This window comes from Balaenoptera borealis, assembly GCF_965194805.1.
Source record: "Balaenoptera borealis genome assembly, chromosome: 10".
Taxonomy (NCBI): domain Eukaryota; kingdom Metazoa; phylum Chordata; class Mammalia; order Artiodactyla; family Balaenopteridae; genus Balaenoptera; species Balaenoptera borealis.
In genome coordinates this window covers 55,639,098-55,652,006 of record NC_138874.1, presented here as the reverse complement: position 1 = coordinate 55,652,006, position 12,909 = coordinate 55,639,098, and the positions used below count along the sequence as shown (strand labels likewise).

Here is a 12,909-nt window from a genome sequence, read left to right as displayed (position 1 = left end):
GAGTGCTCACGGTTGGGGCGATTGGCTCCAGGGCCGGCGGCGCGGGCGGGCCGGCGGCTGCAGTTCCCGGGGGGGCCGCCGGGGGCATAGCAGAGGTTGGAGGGCAGACGCGCCGAGTCACGCCGGCAAGGGAGGGGCCTCGGGCCCGGCGGCGAACACGGGAGCTGCTGGCCGGAGCGGGAGCCGGAACGGCGGGAGGCCGCCGGCAGGTGAGGGGCGCGCCTGGCGAGTTCTGCAGGGCCCCAAGAAGCCGGAACAGCGTCCGGGGCCGGGGAGGAGAGGGCGGTCGTCTAGGACATTGGTCCCGAACCTTTTTGGCACGAGGGACCGGTTTCGTGGAAAACAACTTTTCCACGGACGCCGGGGTGGGGTGGGGGGGTGGGGGGGGAAACGGTTCAGGCTGTAATGCGAGCGATAGGGGGGATGCAGAGCGGCAGATGAAGCTTCGCTCGCTCGCTCGCCCGCCGCTCACCTCCTGCTGTGCGGCCCGGTTCCTAACAGGCCGAGGACTGGTATCGGTCCGCGGCCCAGGGGTTGGGAACCCCTGGTCTAGGATGAGGGGCTCAGGCCTGCACCAACCCAGGTCCCCCAAAACTCAACGGGGAGCTTTGCTCCCAGTGAGGACGGAGCAAACTCGCCCCCTCCGCGTCCGCTCCCCCCCAAATCCCTGCTAAGTCTTCCCAAGTAAGACAGACCCCCCCCGTCACCCCCCCACCCCAAATCGCGGGAGGGCTCCGAGGGTCGCCGCTGGGCGGTGGAAGCTGCTGCGGGGCGGACGGAAGCCCGTGTCACAGGCAGGAGGAAAGCCTCAGTGTCCAGGAGGAAAATGCCCGGGGTTACCCGGTGCCCATAGGCTCCAGGGTGCACTGGGAGGTCCTGCTTCTCCACGGAGCCCCAGCTTCCGCGGGGGCACTAAGGCCAGAGGTGGCCCAACTAACTCTGATGGGGCCGGAGGTTGGGGGGAAGCCCAGGACTCCTGATCCACCGGGAGCTGCTTTTAGTGCCTGATGTTGGGCGCTTTTCTTGAACAGCACCCACTAAACACACCCTGCCTTTCCCCTCTGATTAGACTCCCTCTGACCCTTGGTTGTACCGTGAGGGTGGGGAGGGGAGAGGTGCTCAGGAGCTGATGGTCCCACAGGAGGACAGGCACAGGGCAGAGGGTCAGACACAGTTTGTGAAGGGGCTTCCAGGTGTCCCGGCTCTGCACCTTGTGTTCAAAGGCCAACATGTAAAATATGTAAATATATAAATTATCAAGGAGGCCTGCTTGGGTGTGTGTATGTGCCCCAAGCTTTCAGAGCCCTCCAAGGAAGACCGTGTGTAACCCTGCATCTGGAGGGTCCATTTCAGAGGAGAAGACTGAGGCCCAGCTGGGCGGGGCCTTGCTCAGGACTACCCAGCAGTTAAGGAGGAGCTGGGTAGAGGGGGTGTGCTCCAGGGCCAGCCTGATCTTTGTGTCCGGTGGTGAAAAGAGGAAGCCAGGGTCCAGGCACAGATCATGGGGATGTTAAGGGAACCACAAAGTGACTGGTTCCCAGGAGGCTGTACGAGTTGTGTGGCCTAGGCTTCAGCACCGGAGCCTGTATGACACTGCATGAAGTGCCCTCTCCTGAGGGCGTGAAAGGACAGCCCTCTTCAGACTTTGAGCCTCTTTCAGAAATTGGTCTTTTTGGGTTTTGTTCACCATGTGTTCCCTGGGGGACTGGCCATGGAGTGCCCACTCTCAGCCTGGTCCCTGGTGTCCAGTGAGGGAGGCTGCCCACCCCTCTGCCTTCGCCGGGTTGGAGAGATATATTCATGGTGCTTCAAGTCACACTGTAGGCCCTCTCGTCCAGGACGGCCACTCTGGAAACGGCTGTGGAAATCTACCTTGGGGGTAACTGGTGAGCGCTCAAAAGCTGGATGTTTTATTTGTAATCTCTATGAAACAATTCTGAGACGACATCTTTGCTTTTTTTTTTTATTTTTTTTTTTTATTTTTTTATTTATTTATGGCTGTGTTGGGTCTTCGTTTCTGTACGAGGGCTTTCTCTAGTTGTGGCAAGCGGGGGCCACTCTTCATCGCGGTGCGCGGGCCTCTCACTATCGCGGCCTCTCTTGTTGCGGAGCACAGGCTCCAGACGCACAGGCTCAGTAGTTGTGGCTCACGGGCCTAGTTGCTCCGCGGCATGTGGGATCTTCCCAGACCAGGGCTCGAACCTGTGTCCCCTGCATTGGCAGGCAGATTCTCAACCACTGTGCCACCAGCGAAGCCCGACGTCTTTGCTTTGATTAGAGCCCACATGGTTCCGCTGTGTGTCTTCTGAGGCGTGACCTCCCCACAGCTTTGGCCTAAATATAACTTCCTTGTTTTTCAGTAGATTCCTAAAAGCCCTTTGTCTGTATTATTAGGGAAGAATCCCCCTGGGATCAGGCTGGGTGTCCTTGGCAGAGAAAACAGGATTTACGGAGAAAATTTGAGTATAGACCATATTGTGTGTGTGTTGGGGGAGGGGCAAAGGCAACATTACTTAGGAGTTGCTGGACAGTTAGGAATTGTTTTCTTGGACCTGCTTTTTTTTTTTTAATAAATTTATTTATTTTATTTATTTATTTTTGGCTGCGTTGGGTCTTTGTTGCTGCGCGTGGGCTTCCTCTAGTTGTGGCAAGTGGGGGCTACTCTTCGCAGCAGTGTGCGGGCTTCTCACTGCGGTGGCTTCTCTTGTTGTGGAGCACGGGCTCTAGGCGCGCAGGCTTCAGTAGTTGTGGCATGCGGGCTCAGTAGTTGTGGCTCGTGGGCTGTAGAGCGCAGGCTCAGTACTTGTGGCACACGGGCTTAGTTGATCCGCGGCATGTGGTATCTTCCCGGACCAGGGCTCGAACCCGTGTCCCCTGCATTGGCAGGTGAATTCTTAACCACTGCACCACCAGGGAAGTCCTCTTGGACCTGCTTTTATGCTAACATTCCTGCATCTGGGAAGATTCAGTTAAGATTCTCTGTGCTCATTCTCTTGCCTTGATGGTCAGTAAAATCAGATGGTAGGTTTGCAGTTCCTCAAAAAGTAAAATCTAGAGTTACCATAGGACCCAGCAATTTCACTCCCAGGTATAAACTCAAGAGAATTTTTTGTTCACACAAAAAGTTGTACACAGATATTCATAGCAGCCTTATTCATATTAGCCAAAAGGTGGAAACAACCCAAATGTCCATCAACTGACAAATGGATAAACAAAATGTGGTATCTCCATACAATGGAATATTACTCAGCCATAAAAAGGAATGAAATACTGTTACAAGTTGCAGCTTGAATGAATCTTGAAAATATTGTGCTAAGTGAAAGAAGCCAGACACAAAAGGTATGGAATAGGCAAATCTATAGCGACAGAAAGATTAGTGGTTGTCAGGGCCTGGAGGGAGGAGGGAATGGGGAGTGAATGCTAATGGATGTGGAGTCCTTTTGGGGAGGAGGTGATGAAAATGTTCTGGTACTAGATTGTGGTGATGGTTGCACAACTTTATGAATGTAGTAGAAACCACTGAGTTTTACACTCAAAGGTAGTGAATTTTATAATATATGAAAAAATATCTCAATTAAAAACATTAGATGGTAGGAAGCCAGCTCTGTCTTTAAAGCTTTATTATTTCATTTAAAAACATTCAAACAGTACAAAAAAGGGGAAAAAAAGCTCAAAGAAGAAGGTAAAAACATCATCTGGCAACCACTATTAGCATTTTGGTTTAGAGTGCAGATCTGGTCAGACTGTTGAGGATTGAACTGGGGCAAGTTACTGAAATTCTTTCCAAAATGAGGAGGAAACCCCACCTATTCAATGCAAAGACATTGATAAAAGCGCAGTGGACGCTCACTGTTGTCATCATTACTTGTATGTGTGTATATGTAGCTAGGTGCCTGGGTCTGATGGCCCACAATGGAGATTAGGCTCTACATGACTTTCTGTTATCTGACTCTTTGATGGACAAGCTTTTTTTTTTTTTTCTAAGACTTTATGTTTTTAGGGTAGTCTTAGGTTCACAGCAAAATTGAGTGGAAGGCACAGAAATTTCCTATATGCCTCCTGCCCTGACACGTGCATAGCCTCTTCCATTATCGACATCACTCAGCAGAGTGGTCCGTTTGTTACTGAACCTACACTGACATAATCACCCACAGACCATAGCTTACATTACGTTTCACTCTTGGTCTTGTACAGTCTGTGGGTGTGGATGAATCGTGGACAGACTTTTCATGTAAAAAATCTTCCACTGTAAAGTTGAATGTCTCCAGAATATTCCATCGTATGGGTGTGTAATAGTGTATCCTGTAATCTCCCCTTGGTGGAGGTTTCCATTGATTGATGGAGTCGCCCACTGATTGAGGCTGTTTGCCCAGCACTGCTGCTACATTAGAACATATAATTCAACATCATCAGTTGCACGCTTGCTTTTTGAGCACCTGCTGGGTGTGTGGCTAGGAGTGCTGGTCCATGGCTTAAGCTGATGATTTAGGTGTCTGGTGAAGTAGGTCATGGCCGAGCAGAGGGGAGTCTAGCTGTCCTCGGGTCCAGGTGAGAATTGGCATTGGAAGAGCCAAGGGAGAGGCGGGTGTCCAAGAGTGTTGGGCAAGGGAAGCTGCTGAGGAGAAAGGGTGGAATGGGCTGGAGCGCCACCAGGCCCCCATTCCCCAGGTGGGTGTGTCAGAGGTCAGTGGAGGGGAGAGAAGAGCAGATTCCAGGAGAGGCCTCAGGCGGCTTGTGGTGTGGCTCCTCCCCTCCCTGGCCCAGCTATGGCAGCCCCTCCTGGGCCTGGCTGTGCCCTCAGGCCCCACACTCTGCACTGGAACTCTAAAGGATCAATTCACCTTTACTGAGGGCTGTGCCTAGTTGGGTGAGGCCAGGGTTTGTCCTTTGGGGAAGCCAGTTAATGATCCTGGGGGGCTAAGGGAGCAGGGGTTCAACTCCTTTGGCTAACCCACTGCCCATCAGACCTGTGCCGGGCTCACTGGGCTTTCTTCCCTGCGAGGGCCCCAGGGCAGCATGTAGGCCCAGACACTGCCCTAGCATGACAGGCCCTCTGTGTGTGCTGTCCCCTGTCCCCTGCCCTCCTGGCTGCCCCACCTTGTTCCCTGAACCCCTCCCACCCCCTCCCTTCCTGCCACTGGACTTCTTGGCCTAAGCTGTTCCCTCTGTGAAGAAGGCCCCTGGTCCCAGCTGTTTTTCAAGGCTCCACCTTGAGCTTCCCTGGGTGGTCCATGGTGGACCCCTCTCCCCAACAAGCTGGGTAGCGTCTCTCAGGCCTGTGCCCCGCCAGCTTGGAAGCAGAGCTCTCTGGGTGTTTCTCTGACCTCTTTGCTGGCTGCTGGCCCCAAGGGCAGGCTGGCACAGAGGGGGCCATGTTGAAGGGGCAGGTGAAATGCACCCCTTCCATAGCTTGCCTGACTGCCTGCCACATTCCCAGGCCCTGCTCAGCTCCTGGTGTCCGCTCCTGTCCCTGGCTGGTCCCCGGGGCCCTCTTGGGTCCTGGCCTAGGTGGCAGATTCAGCCTGATGAACACTCACAGGGCCAGCTCTGGACCACCTACTGAGGGCCTGGAGCAGTGAAGGTGACACTGCCTGCTGGGGGACTTGTTTTGGTCCCAGCCCTACAATGCACAAACCTCAATGCATTGGGGACCATTTAGCCAATGAGAAACAAAGTTAAATCCCCTCCAATCTCCTATGACAGATCTACCCTCCCTCGCCCAGGTTTTCACTTCCCCAGAGGAGAAATTAGACAGTGTGCATTTGAATACCAATGACAACAGTGTCTGGAGGTCCAACCGTAAGCTGCCCCTGTAAGTGTGGGAAAATCTGGGGACCATCTTGGGGGTCACCATGTCTTGGAAACCTATTGTGCAAGGACATTTTAGGCTGTCTCCTCCCATTACAGGGGGTAAGTGGAGGCCCAGAGAGGGGAGGGGTTGTGCCCCAGACTACACACCTGATGGAGGACAGAGTGGTGACCTTCCGGCTGCCTGCAGTGCTGTCTGAGAGGTGGGCTGGAATGTTCTTCCCCATTGAGCTTTTCGACAGCTTGCTGTCTGTCCACTTCCTCCCTCCTTGCCATGCTCACATGTGAGTGTGAGCCTGGGGCACACTTGGCCTGCAGACCTGGCCCTCCATCCTCTGCAGATACTCTCTTCGATTGCAGGTTCCCTTTCCTCGACATCAAGCAGGACCTTGCACCCCCTGCCTCTCTCACTGGAGCCCACGTGATGAGCGCTTCTCCATCCTCTTTCTCACCAGCAGACTTCCTTTTTGGTCCTTAACCAGCACTGTTTCTTCTCCCAGCAGAGATTTCTCCCTGCCCCCTTCCTCCTGGGGGGTGTCACCCACCAGTCGCAGTGTACATCCTCTGTTCCAGGAATGCTCAGGGGACCACCTGCCCACAGCAGACCCCTCCTCCCCACCCCACTGTCATGGCCTTAGTCACATCGCATCCTGTTTTGCAGGCTGATTGTCATAACCTGCTAATTGATCTCCTCAGACCTGGGGCTGAAGCTGGTGACGTGTGAGCTGGGTGGAATCTGGTCGCAGTGTTTGCTTAGTGTGGTGCTTAAAGACTTTTGTTTAGTTCTTTTAATGTGGCCTGTGCTTACCAGTTCCCCAGAGGTGTACCCACCGTTTCTGGTTACCGTGCACCTGCCCAGCTTCCCACAGCTACATCATCCGCCTGGCCCTTTGAGTTTGAAACCCTGCCTTTACAAGGGCTGAGACCATATCTGTCTGTCCATCTCTCTGACCACGGCATCCGTAGCACAGAACATGTCAAAGAGCAGGAGGTCCATTAATTTATACTGTTGAGTGAACAAATATATTTACGAGTGAAAAAAAGTGCAAAAACAGTTGTTTAACTTGTGCAAAAAAAAATAATCATGATTGTAGGTGCAGAGAATATCTCTGGAAGGATTCATGTAAACTTGGTAACAGTAGATGCCTTGGAGAAGGGAGCTGGGTGGTTGAGGGGATGAGATGGAATTAGGATACTCCTTGTTCCTTTGGAATTTAATTCAAATTTTACAAAAATTGGAATTTCATTAAAAGATGATCACATACTTTTAAAAGATCAAGTCTTGGCATTTGAGGCCATTCTTGACGTGGACCCACCTCTGCCCACCCAGCCCTCGAGCCCCCCTCAATCTGATGTGGTCTCTCCTCCTACCCCAGCAGCACCTGGTCCGAGATGGGGTCCCAGGTCTCGATGGACGTGGGAGCCGTGCACGTGGTGATCGTGGGCGGGGGCTTTGGCGGCATCGCGGCCGCCAGCCAACTGCAGGCGCTGAACATCCCCTTCGTGCTGGTGGACATGAAGGACTCCTTCCACCACAACGTGGCAGCCCTCCGGGCCTCCGTGGAGAGTGGTAATGGGCTTTTCTCTGGGGCTTTCTTTATGACAGTGGTCTTGTCGCCACTGTGGATCACAGGGTGGTTTTCTCCCTTTAGGGCAAGGTGCCTAAATTCCACCGTTAGACAAATTCCGGGGCATCTTAAGGTCCCTGGCCTTAAGCAGCTACCATACCAAGGCCCCAGAAGTCAGAGCGAGAGCTTCTCCGAGGACCTGGGGCCCAGACTGGCGCTTTAGGGGGTAGTGGGTACCCAGGGGCTGTTTAACCGAGGGACCCCTGTTGGCATGCAGCTCTGGAAATGTTCTGAGTTATTCTGGCCTCCTGTGGGCAGCCCAGTTTTACACCGTGACCTCCCCTCTGTCCGTTCCCCAGGGTTTGCCAAAAAGACATTCATCTCCTACTCGGTGACCTTCAAGGAAAACTTCCGGCAGGGCCTGGTGGTTGAGATAGACCTGAAGAATCAGACGGTGCTGCTGGAGGACGGCGAGGTGAACCCAGCGGGGGCTGGCCATCCTCAGCTGGCTTCAGGGGGCCCCTGGGATGTGGCTGCTGGTGGGAGGACACCTGGGCCCGTCTCCTCAGGGGCAAGGGCCCCCCATGCCCGCCTGGTGCCTGGCAGATAGCAGATGCCTCCTGAGCAAAGGCTGGGCCCCAGCAGCCACAGGAGAGCGGTGCAGAGCCTTCCCTGTACGCCGGGCACTGTTTTAAGCCTCACGTGATCTCCTTTAACGCCCACTGTGACCCTGTGAGGGAGGTGGAGTAGCCTGAGTGCACCCAGAGGTTAAGAGGGCTGCCCAAGACCCCACAGCTGGAGAGACTCAGCCAGGATTTGGACCCAGGCAGCTTTGCCCCAGAGCCCTCACCCTGAGAGCCAGGGTCCCAGCCCAGGGGCCCCCTCACTGTCTGGAATCAAAGGGTAGGCACCACGATCCCACATCGCCCGAGGGGGGCAGAGGTTTTCTTCCCGAAGTTTGTGTCCCTCAGCCTGGGGTCTGAAACGGTGCCTGGTGTATCCCTGTGGGACCAGAGTCCGTCAGCAAGCTGCCAGCAGCCCACCCGCCATGCTGGGTACCCTCCAGCCTGGCCCTCTACTCTAGTCAAAGCTAAGGGGGGACTGTACAAAGGGGCTCCAATTCCTGTCCTCAGTGAGTGTGTGGTTTAGTGTGAATGAATCAATCTTCCTTGAATCAATTTTAAGGCTGTAGAATCTCCAGTTGGCAAGATTACTGCGAACGTCCTTATCCTGTGGTTTTGGGTCCGTGAGGGCATCTCAGGCCTCCACGGGAGTAGTGGGTTCTGAGTGGGATACAGACCCTCCAGTCCCCCTTCCATCAGAGCAGCTCTGGGTTTGTCAGTTTTATATATTTAGGCTCCAAACAGGATATCCGCCCCCCGCCCCCGCTTTGTTTTTTTGGCCAGGTTAGGGGGAAATTTTTTCTAAAATAATGGTAATAATAGGGAGATTCTAAACTAAGTCCACACTGGAAGCTGGAATCCTGCTTATTCCCCACGAGCCGTTTCCTGTTGCCTGCTCACCTGCCCCGCTGCTGTGGGGAGCTCTACCCTCCCATCCTGTTTCACGGTGGGCAGTCCAGCAGGAGGAGAGCTCTGCCTCCTTGGGTATTTCCTGGGTTCTAGCGCCGTCCCTTGGTCTAACCAGTGATGGTTTTGTTCCCCTTGCAGGAGGCCTCTCTCCCTTGGTGCTCCTTGCCTGGTGGAGCCTGGGGTTGGATGCAGGAGCCCAGGCCTGCCCTCACCATTCTTTCCCTTGCCCCTCCCAGGCCCTGTCCTTCGCATATCTCATCCTGGCCACGGGCAGCACTGGGCTCTTCCCAGGCAAGTTTAACCAGGTGTCCAACCAGCAGATGGCCATCCAGGCCTATGAGGACATGGTGACGCAGGTGAGCTGCCCGCCGCCCGGCGGTGGGACATTGAGGGCAGAGCCGGGGGTGGGGGGCCCTGGGAGAGTGGAACAGCTGTGGGGATGCCCGGGGCTGCAGCGGCGCTGTAGAGATGGAGAGGAAGAGGCTCCTGGGAGGAGACCTTTGGACCTGTTGTGAGGTCTGGACGTGAGCACCCAGACCTGCTCGTGTAGCGATTGGCTCCTGTTTGCACGGGGCTTGTGCTTGATAGAGCGGGCTTGGATCCATGCTCTCAGTCACTTCTCACGGGGATCTGGAGAGGTGGGTGGAATGGGTCTGTCCCCACTGAACAGATGAGGTGTGGGGACCCAGAGAAGGTCGTACAGCTGTGTGACCAAGGCCAGGTCTTTCTCTCTCTGCACAGCTGCTGAGAGGCCTGGGGAACCTCTGGCACAGTCACGAGCAGACGTTAGAGTGGAGGTTAGGAACCCGACCTGGAACTCAGGCAGATCCGGGTCACCTGCAAGGTGGGCAGGTAGTGAGAGTTGAGTGAGAAATGCAGGGAGACACCCAGCAAGAGCTGGCCCCGAGGCAGCACATTTGGACCCTGAACTTGGAAGGGGTTCTCTACGCTTCTTTAGCCAAGGAACCCACTCCCTAGGCTGGACCCCGAGGCAGGGCGGATTTGAGGGTGCACCTTACGTTTCCTCCTTCTCCAGGTCCAGAGCTCACAATCCATCGTGGTGGTCGGAGGAGGCTCTGCGGGAGTGGAGATGGCAGCAGAGATTAAAACAGAATACCCTGAGAAAGAGGTAGGCCAGTGGCCTTGGCCTTGAACTCTCAGAGCCGGGCTTCTTTTTTATCTGATGAACATCAGAATTTGCTCAGGGCCTGGGAGGGGAGCCCCATTACCATAAAGTGGGAGCGTGTGTTTCCTGTCTCCTGCTCTCTGCACTGGGGGACCCCCTAAAGTCCCATTCTGCTGGGAATTTTACCTGGAGAGCCAGGGTGCGTCCTAGTTCAGTGAGGGGTTCTGCCCTCTGGGCCAACCCGGAGGACCACGCCCCGGGGGGATACATTATGAAAGGTTAACTCCCGTGTCCCCTGCAGTAATGTGGCCTTTGTGATATAAACGTAGACTTTGATTGCCTCTTTTTGCTAACAACCAGCTTGATCAAAGACACCCTCATTGGTGTCTTGTCTGGAGCAAGCACAGCCTTTTGGTCTTTAAGGGACAGTAGCCCTTGCCCTAAACAGCACGTAGGGGGACCCCGAAGTGTACACCTCACAGTCCATGCTGGGGAAGGACTGGCCAGCACTGCCTCTTTTTAGTGATAAAGGGATGGAGACCCTGCTGGCATCCTGGAGAGAAAGGGAGCAGGCTGTAAAGGCTCAGCCTAGGGCTGAGTGATGATCAGCAGTTATGGGTCCTTGAGGCAAAAGCTTGCCTGCAGCTGATGCCAGATCAGTTTCTGGGAGTCACATGGAGCCTGTGTCTGGTTCTTTTTCCCTAGGGAAAGGCAGGATGGTTTTGAAAAGTAAGATCACTATGGGCTAATTTAATTATATGGCTATTCTCTGACAAATTATTGGAAATTATTATGGGTGGTTGATGTAGAAGTTTATTAATTTTGATTTATGGGGTGAAGACTGGTCTGAAGTAGTAAATAACTCAGTATAATTCCCAAATGTTTATAACTAATAGACAAATAAGAGTAATAGTAGCCACCCTTTATTAAGGAGTCACTATGTGCTGAGTTACGTGCTTTATACTTACTTTCTTGTTTCATCATTACAAAATTCCTATGAGTAGGACTGTGATCCATCTTACTGGGTCTTCAGGAGGTGTCTGAGTGGGTATCTGAGATGGGATTTCAACCCAGGCAGTCTGATTTCAAAGCTCAAGCTTTGAACATCACGACAGGCTTCCTCCCACTTCGCTGTGCTGACCCAGACAGCAAGTGGACGTGCCTGGAAGCACCAGTTTTAGCACCAGCCTTAATGTAAATGTCAGCCTGATTTACAGTTAGACTGTCGATGGCTTATATATAGACTGTATAAGTGCCCAAGGATGCTTGAAAATAATTTTCCACGTGGCCCTTGGTGAGGTGTGTGTTGTGAAGCATTGGCACATCTGAAAAAATCCTATCCCGGGAGATGTGGGCTCCAGCCCCGCTCACCATTAACTGGTTCTAGCAGTGGGCAAAGTACTTCTCTGGGGCCTCAGTTTCCTCAGCTGTAAACTGGAAGTTGGGGAGGAGGTGGGAGAGACAGGCTGATGTGTTTTCAAGCCTCTGTGTGAGCAGGAGACTCAGTGGCTCCTTCTCTGCCCTGCGGTTGTTTGTCCCCAGGTCACTCTCATTCACTCCCAAATGGCCCTCGCAGACAAGGAGCTCCTGCCCTGTGTCCGGCAGGAAGTGAAGGAGATCCTGCTCCGGAAGGGCGTGCAGCTGCTGCTGAGTATGTGCCAGGCCCCTCCTGCCCTGCCCCTCTCCCTGGCCCGGTGAGACTTGGCTGAGGCTTGGTCCCTGCTCACAGCCTGAGCGTGGCCGCGCTCAACCCCAGGCTCTCTGTGTCCTGAGGTGGGGCTGCAGAGCCTGTTTAGCCTTGTCGTCCAGCTGGAGGTGTGTCTGTCCCCAGGCAGGGCAGAGGCCCCGGTACTTACGGGATTTGCCTGTCATGGAGGCAGCACTGTCCTGGCTGTTGCTTTGGATACAGTACAGGTGGTGCCCATTTGTTGAATGGTTTAAAAAGTCATATAAAAGGGACTTCCCTGGCAGTCCAGTGGTTAAGACTCTGTGCTTCCAACGCAGGGGGCGTGGGTTCGATCCCTGGTCAGGGAACTAAGATTCGTGGTGAGGCCAAAAAAAAAAAAATCATATAAAAGTTTTGACCTGAATTATGATATCTCTTTGGTGGAGAGAATAGGTGTTTTGGGTTTGTATTCTGAGGGTGGTGGAGAGCGTGGCTTCTGTCCAGAGCAGAAGGGAAGAGACCTACCCAGCATGTTAGAGTGGGGCTCTCGCCCGGGGGTGTGACCCCCCCCCCACCCAGTTCACAGGCCTGACCCTCTCACCTTTTGCAGGGCGGGCGAGGTGTCTGCTCTCTGCGAGCCGTCCCGGCGCCGGGGCTCCGCAGAAGTGGCTGTGCAGCCCTCTGCCCGCCTGCACTTGCTGGCAGTGAGGAGAGTGGGCCGGCCCTGGACTTCCCTTGCTTACCCCTGTCGGTGGTGAGCCCCGAGGGCTCATCTTGCCTGGTTAGGAGTGGACATTCAGGGAAGCGTGGTTGAGGTCTTCCTCAAGAAGCTTTTCCCAGAACCTCTTGGGAAACTCGGCCTCACTTCCCCAAATTGCTTCTTGGAACTTGCTTTCCATCGGATCCCTTGGGGCCAAATGTCCAGATTGTGCTTCTTGGGGTGGCAGAGCGGACCGGTCTCCAGCCATCAGGCCAGCCCTGGCTTGGGCCCCAGCCTCGGTGGAGTGCCTGCCCTCTGCCAGCCTCCTGGTCACGGGCCTCCCCTGACAGGTGAGCGGGTGAGCAACCTGGAGGCGCTGCCTCTCAACGAGCACCGCGAGCGCATCACGGTGCGGACGGACAAAGGGACGGAGGTGGCCGCCAACCTGGTGATCGCCTGCAGCGGTATCAAGATCAACAGTGTGGCCTACCGCAGCGCGTTTGGTAAGT

General features: G+C 54.4%; 1 protein-coding gene across 9 annotated transcripts in view; it reads left to right on the top strand.

The window, feature by feature from the left end:
- Window positions 1-82: 82 nt before the first annotated feature.
- Window positions 83-12,909, top strand: part of AIFM2 (AIF family member 2) — a 35,211-nt gene continuing 22,384 nt past the window's right edge. Inside the window, exons 1-7 of one of the 9 annotated variants that reach the window (XM_082407305.1) lie at window positions 83-209; window positions 7,185-7,378; window positions 7,736-7,851; window positions 9,145-9,264; window positions 9,945-10,037; window positions 11,577-11,685; window positions 12,751-12,903. In XM_082407305.1, coding sequence (XP_082263431.1) covers window positions 7,201-7,378; window positions 7,736-7,851; window positions 9,145-9,264; window positions 9,945-10,037; window positions 11,577-11,685; window positions 12,751-12,903 — 769 coding nt within the window. In that variant the 5' untranslated portion in view covers window positions 83-209; window positions 7,185-7,200. Of the gene's footprint in view, window positions 210-5,911; window positions 6,012-7,184; window positions 7,379-7,735; window positions 7,852-9,144; window positions 9,265-9,944; window positions 10,038-11,576; window positions 11,686-12,750; window positions 12,904-12,909 lie in introns of those variants that run through there. The other 8 variants (XM_082407307.1, XM_082407306.1, XM_082407300.1 and 5 more) reach the window with 8 other exon arrangements.